Below are 18,696 nucleotides of genomic sequence, written 5' to 3'. Positions count from 1 at the left end.
AGTCCCCAATCCCCAGCACATGAAGAGCAGATGCTTGTCCGAATTTCTGCAACATGAAACGCTTAAGAAATCATGCTTGATTGTAAGGAATTTGCATCAGAAACTTTTATTTTGGTAAAATCATACAATAAATGCACAGCTGAGTCATCTCATGCAGTGCAGAGCCTAGAAGCTACGACATAAAGCAAATACTAAATCTAAAGGAGCTCTGGTGTCCTCTCAGGAAGCCAACTATTCTCCTATTTCCATCTGGGTGGAGGGCAGGGGATGTGATTTCAGTGTTTCCAATACACTTTAAGACTTATTGCTAGCGTGGATACTTGCAGCTTCTCCTGAGTGGACTAATACCAGAGTCGCTGTATGTGTAAATACAATAGAGATCAACCACATGTTCAAGGTTGCCATGTGCCAGACACTGACAGAAACAAAACTTCAACAGAACCAATGCCAATCTGTAGGACAGAAAAAAGCACACATTTGGAGAATCTGGACACTTTTTGCATCGATATTTATTTTGATTACTTTTTTTTTTTTTTTTTTAATCCAAACCTTGGCATTTTTTTTTCTTCTTTTTTTTGTTTCTGTTTCCAATTCTGAGAGCCAATTGGTAGTTCCATAGCGACGTGTTGCCATTAGGCCTTTAACAGCTGTGGAAACTGATCAAGTTCATTACGTCTGAAACATTAAAAAAGCTCACGCTACCCCGAAATACAGAAATTTTCCACGCATACAGGTGACATTCAACATTCAAGTGCCAGTGTTCAGGTATTGTCTTTTGGTCAAGTTACTTGAAACTTTCAAAGAATCACTTTGAGGCTTATAAAAATAAATATTTCTCAAAAAATGCTTAATAACTTACACAAAACTAGCAGCAAAAGTAGAATCTAGAAATCTGTGTGCAAATAGCTAAATTCCCCACTGCTGATTGCCCTGGTCCCAAATAAATCCTGGTAAATAGTGAGAACCCTTCCCCTTTTGTAAACAAGCTGCGTATCCTGACACAATATTTGGAAGCTTGAGGACATGCGCTCAAGACACGTATATATATAAAACTGGAAATGTGCAATAAAAGAACTTTGTAAAACTTGATGGGCACAACGTACACGGGCCTAGACCTAACTAAAGTAGCACCATTCAACTCGAAGTTCTTAATACTGTCAGTGCATCTGCTTGAATTCATCATAAAAATAAATAAAAACTAAAACAAAGAAAGTCAAGGCACAACTCACTTGAGAAGAAAATCTATTGCACTTGCGATAAATGCCTTATTTCTCCTCCACTCGAGCGCTTCTGTCCTTTACAAGAAAAGAAGCAGTAAACTGGCTCCTCGGCCAGTGGTTTAGTTCACATCTAACCAGATGAATTTCAGGAGCTGACAGCATCGGTAATACCTGGTGTCCAGCCTCGCACACAACAGCGGGACTCCATACACAAGCTAAAATGGTGGCCTGTCTAACTGCACTCGCGTCAGGCCCAACGCAAACAAACTCCTGGGTTTGATCCGCCAGTGCCTCAAAATGAACTCCCATGCTGCCTCTACCATGAAAAAGGGAGCCATGCCTGCTGCGCAGCTTGAAAAGAGAGGACGTTTGTATTAAAAGAAAGCCTGCAACAGTTCATTTATCTTCTCTCCTTGACCAAAAAACAAAACACTAGCATGCGTATTCGACCAAAGCGGTCATGTAGCAAAGACACGGCCGCTTTGGTTCTGTGGTCCGTTTGTAGCCATTTGAACTTCGCTTTCAGGATGGCAGCCATTTTTTGTTTTGCTGACATTTGTGAAGAAACATTTTATCAAAAAACCTCGGAGTTTTTCAATAAAATCACATCTGCTTCTCTAAAATGTTGTTTAGAGGAAGAAAAGTAGTAGTTAACAAAAAAAGCTGCCCACTTCGAGTGGCTAGCATGTGGTTCTTACTAGCTGCCGTAACACCGTCAAGTCAATTAAAACAAGTGGAGTAAGAAGTTCCAGCATTTTGAATTTTCAAACACTGAGTGTTTCCAATATTTCGTTATGAATATCACAACTGGAATGGCCTTTTCAAGACAACCATATCCCTAAAGAGGTGTCTCTGCAGGATAGAGTGAGCAAAACAAAAAGTCAGTCAGACCGATTTGTCCCTTGTGACCCAGATGCTTCACAGAACGGTTCTAGCAAAGCGCCTGAGATGCGTTTTACTTTGCGACTTGTATTGTTGGCTTCATGATATCGGTGATAATTTGAAGTTCAAATGGAACAGCGACTCGCTGAGTCACGTTATCCCAGTATTTGCCAAGGTTTGATTGAGTACAAGCTTTCAAATACCTTTACAGCAAAAAAAACTAAAAATACATTGCTCCTGGCCAAGTTCACTCAATGAAATTAACGAAAGTAAATTCCTGTCTATATTCAAAAAGGCACAGTACATTCACATAGAAATGATCCTCTTTTTTTTTTTTTAACAAAGAAAAAGTCAGAAATGAAGGTGCTGTAATAGATCAAATACACAAGTGTTTGTTATTCTGCTCCAGTTTTTCCACAGATCAGCTCCCTTTAGAATGTGGGCAGAGAATCACAGCGTGTAATGTACCGAGTTCATAAAGCTACACGGAGGGGAAGAGTCTGGCTATGATAACATGTGGTTTCCGCTCAACTAGTTTGGCAAACGTACATTTAGTTGCCCCACCAGTCCACCTGGGCATAGTTTCCTCCATAGTTCCCATAGTTGCCCCCATAGCTGTCACCACCGAAACTGCCAAAGCCACCTAAAATGGACAATAAATTCAGGACTGCTTTCAACAATTTCAACTGACTTTTGATTGTTTATTGTTAAGTTTATTCATCTAGGCTACACGTTAACATTTATACACACGTATGCATGCATATTATATATAAAATCAAATCATAAGATGTGGTTTGAAGTGAAACTAACCCTTATTGCCTCCAAAACCTCTGTTCCCTCCATGGCCACCAGTGTTTCGAGCGCCACGGTTGGTGAAAGCACTGCCGCCCCCAGCCACCTGGCGGTAATCCCTGGCCCCAAAGCCACCAGAGAACCTGCGGAGCAAGAGTAACATCATGAATCTGGAAAATACACAAACCCGTTGGGGAGATCTGAAGAGCTCGGATGCTTCCGTACCTCTTGGGGCGTCCACGGTTGGTGCTCTTGTGCTGGTGCTCGTAGGCTAGGTTTTCAAGCCAGGAAGGCACCTCCTGTTTGGCCTCCACCAAGATGTCCAGCAGATCTTTTGTGATGTTGCTGTTCTTATCATTGTAGAAGGATGTGGCCAGACCTAAACATAAATCAAGAATTCAAACAGATGTTCTGGCAAAAACTTCAGGATATTTTTGAAAACTATAGCAAAATTCACCAAGGTTTCCCACACGGCCTGTACGACCGATGCGGTGGACGTACTCCTCAATGTCACTAGGCAAGTCAAAATTGATTACGTGTTTCACGTTGGAGATATCAAGGCCACGTGCAGCCACCTATCAAGACAGAAACACAACCAGTTAAGCAATCAGGAGGAAAACCACAGGCTTCCAGTGAACGCGCAGACTCTACTCACAGCGGTGGCAACCATGATAGGGCAGCGCCCAGAACGGAACTGGTGGAGCGCTTCCTCACGGTCACGCTGAGAGCGGTCCCCATGGATACTGGTGCATGCATAGCCCTCGCGATAGAGGAAGTCCTCAAGAGCATCAGCACCCTTCTTCGTCTCCACAAACACCAGTGTGAGAGAATCCTTGCCTGCAAAGACAAAAGGTAAATCACTCTGGATAAACATCTTGCGAATGCAGAAATACATTTGTGCTTTTGTAATCTTAATTATCTGCACTGAATGCAATATTAGCCACAGCTTGCTTCTTTACTGTAGTCAGGTTTTGGCATGATGTCAATCAACACACAAGGATGAAACAATAGAACGCAGCTCTAGACTCATCCCATATCATTATTTGCAGTACTATTTTTAAAAACAAGTGCTACAACAATAAAATCTATACACCCACATATACCCTCACACTGAACTTGACCAGGTATTTGTTATTCCAGGAACAAGTCATCGAGGATCCCATGACACTGAGAAACAGTCGACGAGTAAAGACATTTTTACCTGTTGCATTGAGCAGGTCAAGAAGGAAGGAGCGCTTGTCATTCTCTTCCACCCAAACCACCTTCTGAGTGATGTTCTCTGAGGTGGAGCCCACTCGGCCCACAGCCAGGAAGATATACTCCTCCAGAAAGTCACGGGCCAGAATCTTAAAATAAAAAACAATTTGAACGCATGGAAGCAATGAGTTCTTTATTAAAATCCAAACTTTTATCCAAGTCCATAATGAGACCCACTGGTTAGCCTCGTATACCTGGATCTCTTTCGGGAAGGTGGCACTGAACATCATGGTCTGGCGAGACCCTTTTGGAGGCATGGTGTCCTGCTCCACGATACGTCTGATCTGGGGTTCGAAACCCATATCGAGCATTCTGTCAGCCTCATCCAACACCAGGTATCTACAAAGAACGTATAAAGTCATTTTTCTGAACCAAGATGTATTTGAGGTCAAAGAAAACTTAGAATCATACTAGCTTCACTTACTTGCAGTAGTCTAGGCCAATCTTGCCCCGCTCCATCATGTCTACCAGACGGCCTGGTGTGGCCACTAACAGGTGACAGCCTCTTTCCAAATCCCGGATCTGCTGGCCTATATCTGCACCTCCATACACCACACACGGGCGCACTCTGGAGCGGTAAGAGAACTGCAGAAGATGGCAAAAAAAATTAGTGAAGACGAGCTTTAAATTGGACCAAATTTTGCTAACCTAGAACTGGTTTACCAGAAAGATATACCTTTCTGGCCTCGTCATAAATCTGAAGAGCAAGTTCTCTTGTAGGAGCCAGTACCAGTGAGATAGGAAATTGCTTACGACGGACGTACTTCCCATTCTCCTGCTTAAAGACCAAAACAAAATATTTTCATGACAGAAGCAGAAATGCTTTCCCTCACAAGGCTCTTTGTACAGCTTTTGGCCAATAAAGAGATGTATAGTAACCTGGGTGCTGGCTTTGGTGGCCTGCAGTGCCTCTCCAGGTCCATCGTTGTAGATCTGACTAAGCACAGGAAGTAAGAAGGCTGCAGTCTTCCCCGAGCCTGAGAGAATAGAGCATACACACATGATGAACCACACTCAAATTACTCTCTACTAATCATCCACATGAGCCACCCAAAGCCAGAGTTTGCTCATTCAACCTGGTAAACATTGCGGTCTACAGAAAAACATCAGTTTATCATTATTACTATTTAAGAATGATACCATTTACTACATTTATTTTCCTAATAAAGTTACTGTAGAGTACTTTTTTTACATTTTACTTTGTATTCAAGGATCTGTCAATGAACTCTTGAAAAACATTCATTCAATTATTTAATGGCATGAACTTGGGCTCACACAATTACTCATTTTACTCAAGTCAACCAAAAAAAAAAAAAAAAAAAGCATTCACTTAATCAGAGGGTCGATGTTTATGTAAATGACCCACAACACATAACGCAGCATCAGCGGTCTTTGCTAAAGCTACTGGCACTGTAAAACTGCAAATAGTTTTAACATTATAGTTCAAGTGGGATGCAATTTTAAACCGTTTTTCTCCCACCTGTTTGAGCACAGGCCATCAGGTCCCTCTTGGCCTTGACGATGGGGATCGCATACTTTTGAACAGGAGTAGGCCGTGTGTAGCGGCTCAGGGTGATGTTGCCCATAATGATCTCGCCCATATCCACATCATGGAACTGAAAAAAAAACAAAAACATAGAAAACATCATCCATCCGCTGTAGCAGCCTCCTTCTTGATTCAACAAGGCACTATGATTATTAGGCTTACACTCTCAATACGCCCAGGACTGTTTGATCCAGTGGCCTCCACAGGAATGTCATCATACTTCTCAAAGTTAATCCCAGTGTTGCTCGCAGCGAACAGCTCCCTGTCAATTGGAGGGGGAGACAGAGGAGACACAAGATCTTAAATCACACAGACAGATGGACTCAGGAGACAGGACTAGGGCTGCACGTTCTCAAGTTTTTCATTAACCGTTAACCGAGGCCCTTAGCGGTTAATACTCGGTTAACCATAGTGTGCCATAGTAACCATAACCATAGTAATTTCCGGACATTGGCCGAAAAAAAAAAAGGAATGTCCGACAAAATTTAATCTCTCCGGTCAAATTGTCCTATTAAAACTGCCTAATAATGCCGCCCATTAACACAATCTGAATTTGAGAATAAGCCTAAAATGTATAAGGCAAAAGGTAACAAGCAGACTCCGCGGCCGCCTCGCTAAGGCTATGACTATGACTGTTTGACACGTACAATATTTGAAAATCGATAATTATTTATTTATTTATTTAAATTACATTTATATCTGAATTTATGTCAACCTATAGACTTTCAAATATCAAAATGTCATGAATTAATATGTATTTTTGTACAAAATGACATATAAACATATTTTCCTATTATGCTTTGCCTGGAAACGCTTCCAACAAGGCGTCGGTTCTATTTCTAGCATGCACGCGTCGAGCCGCGCCTGAGCCGCGCGTCTCACGCAGGCAGTCGGCAAGCTCTAACCCGTTAACATGGGAACCGAATTAAAAACAGACACGCCACGCAGCTGAGACAGACACTACAACAACGAGGTTGTACTTGAAGTATATCTAAGCACTGTATTGCAATACTTGCATTTTGCCCCGTCACTCGTATCAGCCCACTTCATATTAGAAAAATGACTTCTTCTTGTGGACATTACAAATGTCTGGGAGCGCTCTGGCGGTCTCTGGTGGTGCAAAAATGTATTACAACTAAATTCAATGCACGCCATTGACGTCACTTAACCGAGCAAAATGTTTCACTCGGTTACACAATTTTTAACGGTTAATCGGTTAACCGGTTAACCATGGACACCCCTAGACAGGACACATGGTGCAATTAGCAGTGGACCACTTACTGTTCCAGACGCTCGTTGGGGGGCAGTGGCTTTGACCAGTCCTCTTCATCTCTGGATTCTTCAACCCAACGACTGTTCCCTCCTGTTCCTCCTCCAAAGCCTCCACGTTCATACCTGCTAGGAAACAATTATTATTTTTATGAAAACACTGTAGCACACCACCATAAACACTCGACTTTTACTTAATCTATAAATCTTGCCAAATCAAATGTCAAAATGCCCATCATGACGTGTAGACTCAGTCTACACATGTAAACACAGTGCTTTATGGCTTAAGTGAACGTAAACAGTTGGGAGGTTGAGAACTTTTTAATTACAAGGCTAGTATTAGATTTTGCCGTTTTATTATAACAATTGTTCAAAATTGGTGAAATGTCAATGGTATCTAAAAGATAGTGTTACTGCACTCTTCCTCACCTTCCTCTTGAACCAGCTCCTCGATCATTGAAGAACGCAGACTTCCCTCTGTCAGAACGCCCACCAAAGCTAGTGTAGGCATCTCTGTTCACCAAAGAGTTCCAGCCTCCATCTTTGTTCTCAAAACTGACATAACCTGCAATTTCATTGTGTTAGAGGATTAAAAACATGTACATCTTGCAAAACAATCATTATAATTTTAAAACTCTGTAAACCTCTCACCTGCATTATGCATTGGCTGGTTAAAGGGACCACCATTCCTGTTTCCACGAAAGCCACCACGTCCACCTCTGTCATTACGAGGAGGTCCACGGCCAAAGTTTGCAGTCCCATTCACACGACCATCATGGTACCCATTGACAAAACCATTGCTACGTCCGCCGTCCCACCCTGGAGAATCTTTCAAAAAGGGACAGACAGGTAGAGAATGTGAGGGTATTGAGGGAATGGCTCTAATTTATAACTTAGCTCCAAGCCAAGACTGATATCAGTGATGCTTGGGAGTGAGCGGCAGATGTGAAAAAGCCAGTAAAGCAGTTTGCTTCTACGGCAACAAATAGACAAGTAAGTTAAGTGAACCAGACAAACAGGTTCATGGGACTGCTTAATTTTATTTTTTTATAAAAAATGCAGATCAAGCACACAGAAAGAACTATGGGGATTCTTTGGGCAAAACCGGCACTCCTAGTGCTAACAAAACCATATGAAGAAAAAACAACCAGTTCGGTCATCCCAGTGACTTGCCCAGCAATTCCTTTCTGATAAAAATCCAGTTTCAGGAACAAAAAGCACACACACACTCCAAAATTTATAGACCAATGTACTTTATCAAATGAGGTTGTGATCACACACAAAAAAAGAAAAATCTTACAAGCACTGGAGCATATACAGATAAATCACCACATAAATGGGTGATCATTTTCTGTCCGAAATTTGCCAAAAGCAGGCCAAGCCATGCCACAGTCTGAGGCTCAAATTTACCACAGCGATCAGCCCAGCTGATAACACTGGCTACATCCTCTTTTCCGTCAGTTGCTACACTGCTGTCAGTACGCGCAGGAGAGGCTGCAAGTGACACACACAGAGAAATTAACCAGGACTGCACCCATGCATATGTATACCCACACTTCATTACTCCAGCATACAGAAACGGGCCAAAAACACAAACAACTTGCATATCTGACTTCCTCAGATGTGGTTAAACCACACAACCAAACATTAGCTTTCCAATCTTAATTGAAAAGAGCACAATCACTGCTGAACTACTTGCTAATCAGAACGCCAAGGCATACGGTCAAAAATATAATGAAGAATCCTCAAAAATACCATTTGTAGCAGGCAGTAAATGCTGAAAAATTCAAGGTAAACGGCAAACAATCCCTTAAGTAAAATAAATATTTGCCTATAGTCTTGCTACAAAAGTGAACTTGAGAAAAAAAAACTAAAAGCATCAGAGTTGGTGTCTCTTGGCAAGTATGAAACCAAACAACTGACGTGGCAGCAGTGATACGTTAAAGCTCAGAGCACTCGATCTTGGGCTAATTGGAGAGAACAAAATTACGTTGTGGTGTAGTTAGAAATGTTAACGTGCATCGCTTAGTATTTAAAAAGAACACAGACACGATTAAGCATGCTAATGACATGTAGCATTAGAACATGTCAGTGGCAACGTCACAAACTTCAAGGTCTAGTTAAAATGTAGTGATGTCACTGAGGACAGACAAGGAGAACAGAGGGATGATGCAGAAATCCCATGCATAAAGATATACCACATCGGACTGGCCAGGCACTAGTGTACGTGTGATAAAACGAGAGCTCCTGGGATGGATATCTCTGGGAACCTAAGCAGAGGCACAGGGCACTTAAAAGACAACCATTCCTTCACATCAGAGGAGTGTAAAAGCAAAGTCGTTTTGAATAGTTACCGGTCCTAAAGTCATTCCATCCAGTCGGATAGTTATGTCTGTGTCTTTGGTTTCCCTCAGGGTGCCAACTCTGAGGATACTGTTTGGGAGAAACTTGATGGACAGTTTCACAATGTCAGGAGATGGCGTAATATTTAAAAGTACTCAAAGGAGTGTGTGTGCTTACGCTATTGCATTCAAGCTTCTTTCCTATTTGTTCACATTTAGAGAGTCAGTTAGAAAAGAGAAGAAAGGAGAGAAATGCAAGCAACCGCAGCTGCAGGATAATCACATGGAGCAGTTGGACAAAGCCACTAAAGCTTTGTGGACTCAGAAATGGCTCCTTCAGTTTCATAAAGTGTGAGGTTCACTCAACACTCTGGGAACTGACTTGAAATGCCTGGCCCCAAAGTACTGGCTCTGAAGGCATGGAATTTAAATTTTCATGCATCTTGGAAGCAAAGCACCTTCAGAAGAACCTGACCAAGACTTACAGCTCTGTACTGGTGCCACTGAATAACCGCTCTGTCTACCAGAGGAATAAGCATTTCCTGCTGTGAGAAAACATGAAGTCAAAGTGCAGAAAAAACAGTTGATCATAAAGCATTGATTCTAAGACAGATCTAGAGATCATTCTTAAGTAATGAGATGGGGTGGCTCACATCAATAAAAAGGGGAAATGATTTACTGAAAAAAAAAATAGTTTGTTGTTTGCAATAGTCCAGGTTTTTTTTTATGATACAAACAAGCCCAGAAACAAATCATTTTTGTCTGTCAAGTATTTTCACATGACAGTTATTTTGAATTGTACACATCCAAGGAAATCGCTAAAGATATCCAATAAAATTTACAGCAACTCAAAAGGCCAAAACTCAATATCCAAATTGTAAATATTTGCCAAATTTGCATGCATCTGACCCACCTTTTAAAAAGTAAATCAGGTTAACATACCATTATTTGAGGCGTCTTTGTTTCTCAAGTGAGGAGGAATGTAACGCCCTGAAAGAAAATAAAAAATCTTTTCTTTTTTTTATTAATTTGCATTTTAAAATGTGCACTTTAAAATTCAAAAATACTACAAAATAAATAAAATTGGGCAAATACAAAAAACTATGAGACAGCTGTTTAGGCTTTTCAGCCATTCAATCTGAATGAGGTGAAAGCTTTAAATTAGATAAATCACTTACGACCAGAGCCAGGACCCTGTCCATCAGCTGAGTTCAAGTCTAAAACAGCAAACTGAAAGAGAAAAAGAGCAAAGTGGGCCACTTAGTCCACTACCAGCTACATACAATGTATTACATACATATATACATACATATACACACACACACAAATATACATATATACATATACATATATACATATATATATATATATATATATATATATATATATATATATATATATATATATACACACACATGTAGTGTAAACCGAACACAACACTGGGCAGGTTTATCGTATGAAGAAAGAGGTTTCAGATGGTCTACATTAAACAACTTAGGGCGGCATTACAGCATAAAAAGAAAAATTATTACAAATTATAATTATAAAAGAATGGTTATTCCACATCTGCATGAGGTGATGTTTAGACTCGATCACGTTTAATATTTAGTCCACATCTTACTTTTCCATGCAAGGAAAGTAAAACATCTGTCTAAAGTTATCTTTTGTGTTCCACTGAAGAAAGTCGAAAAAGGTTAGAACAACATGGGATTGCATAAATGACAGTGGACAAATCTTAAAAACAAAACAAACAAAAAAAAAACTAAGTTTCCGATGTACCAAATTTGAAGTTTTAAACTCTGTCACGAACATTATCTTTCATAGGGCTAAAGCATAATTAAACCGCTCTGGTCACGTGAATGTTTACATCGACTATGTAAAAAACGCAATTAAGACAGTTTGTACGGTAATTTATACTTGACAACTGTATAAAATACAAAAACTCTTTAAAATCTTTAAACTAACATTTGGTCACAAATGTAGCCGCTGGCAGAAATTTAGCGAATCAAATTTCAACAGCGCCTGCCACAAATGTTTGGCAAGCCTTCATGGCCCTAGTCAACCCTAAAGCCTATGATCATTGTACCAAGAGACACTTCGACATGGTCATATGGTGAATGGTCTAAACAAATTGCTTAATAATTAAAACAAATAGAAACCATCATCATCAGCGTGATACATGTACAAATGATTAACTCAGGTTGCATTGAACAACAGGCCGCAGACTCAAATCTCCGACAGATTCCGACGTCATGCGCTTTTTAACTGTATTTCTAACAAGACTAACTATTTTCAAGGTTTTACATGACTGATAGGAACTATGTTTACTGTTAAGGTGACGGAAAACCGTCCAATGCTGATGTTGATACTGGTAAGCCTGCTGCGAATGCTGAACATAAACAACAGCGATAAACAGACAAATGCGTCGGCTGTGTCTCAAAAACACTTTAAACTCTAAATGTGGACAGGAAAAAATGACTAGCTATATATCTCCTGAATTGTATATTTTCAATGAAGAAAGAGATCATAAAACGAGGAACTGCGGCTGCGTTTCAACACCTACTGAGGTGGCTTCCTTGACAGCATCTTTGGGTCAACGCAATGTTAGGAATGTTGTCTACAAAGGCAGCTCACTAGGTTTTACGACGCAGCCTGCGTGTCAAAGCCAACTGATCCGGAGCGATTACAGAGCTAGCACATTTAAACACATATTCACAGCCTACCTGCTGCTCTAGACCGTGTGAACCGTCGACGACCACATGACTCATAACTAAAGAGAATATGTGAGGATTACTCCTTTATCGCCGATAAGCTGTTTCTTTGTTGTCTGAAGGATTTCAGCCAAGTCTCCTTTTATAACGACGTCACTTGCTCTTTTGTAGTCCTGTCCTTCTTCAAGGGCTTTTTGTGCCAAAGCCACGGTAAGGAAAAAAACAATTACACGTTTAAGTGTAAATTATCCTTCCTGGGGCCTTATACTGGCAACAAAAATATTGAAAATGTGAAATTTCTTTCACGATGTGTGTGTGTGTATTCTGGCCGCTGTGCTGAGAGTAGCCCAGTGTGTGCTGTGCTTGTTGGCTCCAGGCTAAATGCCATTGGATCGGCAAACAGAGGAAAGACGTCACAGCGACCGGAATATCGCGAGATGTAGCCGGCTCGTTGTTGTTGTGTTTTTTTTTTTTTTTCAATAAAAATTCTAAAGCTATTCACATTTAAGAAACTGCCACAACATTATATAATATTACTTTTTTTTATCTGTTTATGTTAATTTTATGTTATGTTGTTGTTGTTATTGTTTTACATGCTTTAAACCGTACAATATTGCCTTATATTTGCCTTGTACTTATTGTTGCCTTGTACTTGTATGTGATGGAAAACTTAAGTTCTGAACTTGGATAATTTTCCACTTTGTATACTTTGTTCTTAATAATAAATAAATAATTTTATGGAAGTTTCTTCTACTCCCGGCTGACATTTTTATGTGGATTTTTATTAACGTATGCATCATTTGTTTATCGATAATTTTTGCTGCTTTTCAAATGCATTTTATATACGAATCAATTTAGATATAACTTGTGATCAGGTCATTTTCAAATTATGTAAAATGGTAGAAAGTTTTTTTTTATTATGAAATTATTATGCATTAATTTCTGCTACGTTTCAAATTGGATTCTGTATCGATAAAGGTAAATATAATTCGCGAACATATCAGGTTGAACAGGTTTTTTCTTCAAATTAGAACACTACTTGTGTGTATTTATGATACATAAAACGAATTAAAGAATTAATCAAGGTAACGTTAAGTGACTCTGAAATTTCAACCAGAAAATACCATGAAACACGATATAAAATTAAAGAGGCGATGAAAATGACACTGATAGGCCTAAGGATTCTGTGACTGTTGCACATTCATCGTTGGAAATTGTTAGTGGACAAATTAAACAAACCAGTGAGAGTGTCAGAGCCATTGTTGTCCAATGCAGCACAAGCGATTGACCCGATGCTGCCTCCTCATGGTGTCTCTTTATTCTACCTGTAAGATAAAACGCTCGTTGCTTTAACTTCAAACGGTTCCCAGCTCAGCCTCTAGGGGGCACAACGCTGACTGAACACACATCCGGGTACCTGAGCACCCTCTTATCCAGCCCATTTCTCCGGAAGAAAATCCGCACGCTCCCTTTTACTTCCTCTTTCCGTCAACGGAGTTTAGGTATGCGAAACAATCTCCAATTTCTCTACTCAATCTGATTACAATCACCGCTCAAATTCACCATCCATATACACAAAAAGACGCATAATGTCAGCATATCACTTAAGGACACATCTTTACCCTTTCGGGTTTGTCAGTGTTGAAACTGAATGTGATATTTATGGTTGAAGCGATGGTGTATTCGTGGTCATGTTGTGGCCTCAAGCGCCGGTGAGACTAAAGAGTCTGCTGAGCTAATTTCAATTAAACGAGTTTAATAAATTGTAAGCCAACGAATTATTATGCATTGTTTTTAATTGTGCGTTTCGTCAGTGTGGGTTACTTTTGTCTGTTGGCTATTTATGATGATAAACAGACTGACAGATGAATGAATGCTTTTTCATTGCAACCTTTAAAATGTAAATGGTGATCATATGAGATGTAATGCAGAATGAAATAACGATTCTATGTTGATATTAAACTTGTAATGGGTTGTGTCTACAGGCCACAATGGGACGTGTGATCAGGGGTCAGAGAAAAGGTGCGGGCTCCGTCTTCAAAGCCCATGTCAAGCACAGAAAAGGTGCTGCTAAACTCCGTCACATTGACTTTGCTGAACGCCATGGCTACATCAAGGGGATTGTGAAGGTAAAGTGATTAAATGGTGCCTTGGAATGCTCAATTCAATTGTCATCTAAAGTGGGAAATTGCACACAAAAAAAATCCTGCTTTTGTTTCTCTAGGACATCATTCACGACCCTGGCAGAGGAGCTCCTTTGGCTAAGGTGATGTTTCGTGACCCTTACCGCTTCAAGAAGAGGACCGAATTGTTCATTGCTGCTGAAGGCATCCACACTGGCCAGTTCATCTACTGTGGCAAGAAAGGTAATGCATTTCATGTTGAGAACTGTTCAAACAAACATCCAGTCTTAAGTGCACATGCTGATGAAAGTGATTGGACTGTTACAGCCCAGCTGAATATTGGCAATGTGCTCCCCGTTGGCACTATGCCTGAGGGCACCATTGTCTGCTGTCTGGAGGAGAAACCCGGAGATAGAGGCAAACTCGCCCGTGCATCCGGAAACTACGCCACAGTCATCTCCCATAACCCAGACACCAAGAAATCCAGAGTCAAGCTTCCATCTGGATCCAAAAAAGTAATCTCTTCTGCAAACAGAGCTGTCGTTGGTAAGCAAACATGGTTTGTTAATACCGAGATGTTTTGGTTAATAACCTGTTGTTTTCTTGCATTGCATATACATTAGATTTCTTATTGATTTTAATTTTGTAAAATCTTTGGGCGTTTGCTTTTCCTTATGTCATAACAGAACAATTTTCTTTGTGGTGCTTACCACTGAATCTCTCCGTTGATGTATGTTGTGTGACCTTGGGAATTTGTAGTTTTGAGTGTGTATTTCATGGCACAGTGTTTCTCAAACTCAAATGGGTTTGTAACTTGAGCTAATGTCACACAAAATGATAGATAAAAAATTTTAAATGATGAAAAAATGGTTATTTTAAAAATATGTACTATAGATCAAAGAGGCTTGACTGACAAAAGGTTGGGAGTCTGTGCTGTAGCAAATGAGAAAAAAGGGGTAATTGTGTACTTTATTTAGAATTCCTTTAAAAGTCTTCGTGAACTGAAGTCTGTTGTCTTATTAAAGGTGTTGTTGCTGGTGGTGGTCGTATTGATAAACCCATCCTGAAGGCAGGACGTGCGTACCACAAGTACAAGGCCAAGAGGAACTGCTGGCCTCGTGTCCGTGGTGTGGCTATGAACGTAAGCAAACTTTTCTTTGTGATTACAGGTTATTTCAGATTCTGAATAGTTGCCTAAATGCTGGTTTTAAATCTGACCCGTTGTTTGCTTCTCCAGCCTGTTGAGCATCCCTTCGGTGGTGGTAACCATCAGCATATTGGCAAGCCCTCAACAATCAGGAGGGACGCGCCCGCTGGACGCAAGGTCGGTCTCATTGCTGCCCGTCGTACTGGCAGACTGCGTGGAACAAAGACCGTCCAGGACAAGGAAAACTAACGTGTATATTCATAATAAAATCATCCAAACAAAGTCATTTGCCTCTTGACGTCTTTATCAGCTTTTGCCATTTCTACACTAACACTATCCAACATCACAAGCACAAAAATGTTAGTTCATTCAAATTACACACAAAAAAATCATATTAGAAAGGCATATAGGATTGCAATTGTTACACGTTAAACCCTTGTTATGAGGGAGACTTTTTCTTGTTAAAGTGGAAGTGATGTTTATTTAACTACTTCAGTTCTAACATCGAAATATGAAGGTGTTTTTTTTTTTTGATTAGCCCCAGGGGTTCCATGAATAAAGATTCCTACTGTAAGGAAATACCTAAATATATTGGGACTTTAGTTGTATACTGGTCATTTTAAATATGTAGTGAATGTTATAAATATCTAATTGTTGTTGTATTCAGATCAACTAGAAATATTTTTTTTATAAAAAAGATTCTAAATATTTTAAAATCATTCTCACTTGTAATCATGAGTGACAAAAATATGTTGGAACGTTAATTAAATCTAGGGTTTAGAAAATGACCGAATCGCCCACTGGTCTCGTAAATGACAGGATGGTTAAGAATAGCCATGCAACCTATCCATCAGGAAGAACAATCGTGTTCACAGGAATCTGTAGAAGTATTTGCTTGGCCTTGACCAGATGGGTTTAATGGACTGATGTGTCTCTTCTCTGATCACAGACTGAAAAAAAAAAAAAAAAAGCTTAAAGTGGATTGTTTTGGAATAGTAGTCTAAACTGGTTTAAAACCATTTTAATATTAAAAACGGGTAATTCGGGTTAATAAGCATATTATAGCCATTTCATAGAAATTCTCCCATTTACTTAGGCAACCTGAAATTCAAGTGATACCTTATTCCAGCAAAATCATATGGATTGATATAAAGCATTTTAAAATCTTAATATCTGACACACCCACACATGGTTGCAAATCTATTTTTTTTTTTTTGTCATTTTTGTGGCTATAGAGCTTTGCACTCTACAGGATCTTCACAACAGACAGACATTTTCCAGATTTCTTTATTCTTGAAGGGCGCAATGCTTTTCTCTAATAGTTCTGTGCACAAAAACCTCACAAAGTGAAAGTCAACATTGTGACTGTGGCTTCAGAATTCAACGTCACATCATGGCCAAAACAAAAGTCGGCAAAAAACAGGGCGAAGAACTCTGTACAGTCAATAATCTTTAAAAATAACACAAGGACAAAAATGTTCCTCTTAAATCAAATCCTAGTCTTCCTTTTAGTGAAATACAACAAAATAAATTCTATAAAATAAAACTGCAAAATATTTAAATATATGATGGGCTGAATATTTTCACTTGCAGGAGTATTTGGTATCTGTCCAACAAAATTCAAGAGCGAGAAAAAAAAAGCATTCAAGTTACCAATTAAATACATACAGTATCTACTGATGTTTACTCCTTTAATCCAAGAGACTTTTAACTGAAGTTGCAACATGACTAACCAGCAGTTATTTTATGGTACAACCCTGCTTTTACGTTCGCTCTCCTTAAATGAAGAATCCCCAAACAGAGCTTCAAGTACACTAATGTGAACCGGGATCATGAAGCCAGGAGGTCATTTGTCTGACACAAAGGTCAAGACAAATAAGCAAAACGCATCGTCCACTAATGTTCCAGACATCCTGGCATGAACTGCTGCATCTCTTTTCTCTTTCTAAAATTCCTATCATCAAAACCTAAGCATTTATCTCATCATCAATAAAAAAAAAACGCGAGGAAATGTGTGCAATTGTAAAGCCACTTCTTACATTTCTTCAAAAACATCAAATCTAGAAGAGCATATGGAGTAGGAGACCAAAAAGAGGGCTCTTCTGAATCGCTGTGGAGTAAGAAACTGCAGATTGCCCTTCGGCTATACTAGTTTGATGTGAAGCCATGCTAAGGTGTCACAGCGTGTCAGTTGGAGCTTTCGAATTATTGAATTATTACCAGAAAAGGAAAAAAAGGCAATAGGAATTTCCAGAATAAAGTTGCATCACCCCATCCACATCAACTAAACATCAAGATCATCACCAAACCGTCCCATCGTTTACAAACTATGGCTAACTCTTGCTCACGAGGTGCCATAGCTGGTTAAACTTCGACATGAATATAATGTATGATCAAAAGCAGAATGACCCAAACGGCCCAAACCTTACTACTGAGCATAGGGTAAAACAGGGATTTTTTTTTTTGTCTTTCACCGTTGTATTTGCATCTTTTTTTTTGTGGTTTTTCCATTTTGATAAATCTGCAGTCTCCCAACAGCAATCACACACGCTGTTGCTTCTGAACAGTCAAAACATTAACATAGTATGTACACCTCTGTCATGAGACAAGTGCGACAGGCCCATTTTATTATTACAAACAATATACACAGTCCACTGCAAGTTACACATTTGACAGTTAATACTGTCGAGCAGACGGTGAAGAGACTCTCCACTCCAAGGTTAGAAACTGAGGGAAGCTTAATGTTCTGGTTACACGGGCTGTGGAGTAGATCAGCATGGTGGGGCCTGGCCTTGCTCTGGATTCGAGTATCTCTTCTGGAGAACTCCGATGGAGGACAGTGTGACAACATGTTGTTAGTCTTTAGTCTGACTGGGCGGCACCTCCTCAGGGGGCTCCCAGTTCTCTTGTGCTCGTGGGCCTGGACGCTGAGGGTTGTTGACGTGCTGTGCTGCGGGGCCAGTGTACGGCTGCGTATGCGGGAGGTTATTCTGCTTAAAAGACAACAAATCAAATGATTACATCACAACCAGAAACTCATTTGTAGATGCCAATATATAACAAATGGCACTTATTGAAAAGCTGACTTGTATAACAGATTCAGTGCATTTAAAGTTAGGGGAAAAAAAGTTGTAATCATGAAAGCCATTATTCAGCAATGTAAAAAAACTTATGTATTTTTTTTGGGCAATGATGCATTAAAATCAAACTGGAATTATTATTATTATTATTATTATTTTTTTTTTTTATAAATCAGGGCTGTCTATTAATATAATTAATGGAAAACAAAATAACATGTTAAAATTAATGTAATTAACATACCCACCCAACGTACATTATTTTACATTTCATAAACATGCAGAGACGTCGGTTCTCGCTGTACTGTGGTCTGTGCAGCATCACTTCAA

The 18,696-nt window shown here is 39.7% G+C and overlaps 3 protein-coding genes across 38 annotated transcripts in view; 1 reads left to right on the top strand and 2 right to left on the bottom strand.

Annotated features, from left to right (window-relative positions):
- Window positions 1-15,571, top strand: part of LOC128019951 (60S ribosomal protein L8) — a 120,761-nt gene extending 105,190 nt beyond the window's left edge. Inside the window, exons 1-6 of one of the 3 annotated variants that reach the window (XM_052606378.1) lie at window positions 13,388-13,521; window positions 14,005-14,148; window positions 14,244-14,385; window positions 14,470-14,688; window positions 15,168-15,283; window positions 15,380-15,571. In XM_052606378.1, the coding sequence (XP_052462338.1) occupies window positions 14,011-14,148; window positions 14,244-14,385; window positions 14,470-14,688; window positions 15,168-15,283; window positions 15,380-15,538 (774 nt within the window). In that variant the 5' untranslated portion in view covers window positions 13,388-13,521; window positions 14,005-14,010 and the 3' untranslated portion in view covers window positions 15,539-15,571. Of the gene's footprint in view, window positions 1-13,387; window positions 13,522-13,553; window positions 13,732-14,004; window positions 14,149-14,243; window positions 14,386-14,469; window positions 14,689-15,167; window positions 15,284-15,379 lie in introns of those variants that run through there. The other 2 variants (XM_052606377.1, XM_052606379.1) reach the window with 2 other exon arrangements.
- On the bottom strand, window positions 81-12,408 carry LOC128019947 (ATP-dependent RNA helicase DDX3X). 21 transcript variants are annotated; one of them, XM_052606350.1, is made up of 22 exons: window positions 12,032-12,408; window positions 10,487-10,538; window positions 10,251-10,298; window positions 9,794-9,853; window positions 9,321-9,413; window positions 9,165-9,236; window positions 8,377-8,460; window positions 7,618-7,794; window positions 7,396-7,531; window positions 6,979-7,095; window positions 5,860-5,959; window positions 5,632-5,767; window positions 5,031-5,128; window positions 4,828-4,926; window positions 4,576-4,736; window positions 4,346-4,490; window positions 4,096-4,240; window positions 3,550-3,731; window positions 3,352-3,469; window positions 3,120-3,273; window positions 2,913-3,037; window positions 81-2,745 (listed from the first exon to the last, which is right to left on the bottom strand). In XM_052606350.1, exons 1-22 carry the CDS (start codon window positions 12,074-12,076, stop codon window positions 2,654-2,656), a joined length of 2,439 nt encoding a protein of 812 aa, XP_052462310.1. In that variant the 5' UTR covers window positions 12,077-12,408; the 3' UTR covers window positions 81-2,653. The 21 variants fall into 21 exon arrangements, with proteins under 21 accessions (XP_052462310.1, XP_052462312.1, XP_052462311.1 ...); XM_052606352.1 differs by having other exon boundaries at window positions 6,979-7,092; XM_052606351.1 differs by having other exon boundaries at window positions 4,828-4,929; window positions 9,794-9,850.
- Window positions 15,572-16,558: 987 nt separating the features above from the next.
- LOC128019944 (probable ubiquitin carboxyl-terminal hydrolase FAF-X) overlaps window positions 16,559-18,696 on the bottom strand; it is a 32,164-nt gene continuing 30,026 nt past the window's right edge. For 8 of the 14 annotated variants that reach the window (XM_052606331.1, XM_052606325.1, XM_052606333.1 and 5 more), the window contains one exon: window positions 16,559-18,282. In XM_052606331.1, the coding sequence (XP_052462291.1) occupies window positions 18,145-18,282 (138 nt within the window). In that variant the 3' untranslated portion in view covers window positions 16,559-18,144. The remainder of the gene's footprint in view (window positions 18,283-18,696) is intronic. The other 6 variants (XM_052606332.1, XM_052606335.1, XM_052606326.1 and 3 more) reach the window with 1 other exon arrangement.

This window comes from Carassius gibelio, chromosome A9 (genome assembly GCF_023724105.1).
Source record: "Carassius gibelio isolate Cgi1373 ecotype wild population from Czech Republic chromosome A9, carGib1.2-hapl.c, whole genome shotgun sequence".
NCBI classification, from domain to species: domain Eukaryota; kingdom Metazoa; phylum Chordata; class Actinopteri; order Cypriniformes; family Cyprinidae; genus Carassius; species Carassius gibelio.
This window is presented reverse-complemented; position numbering and strand designations above follow the sequence as displayed.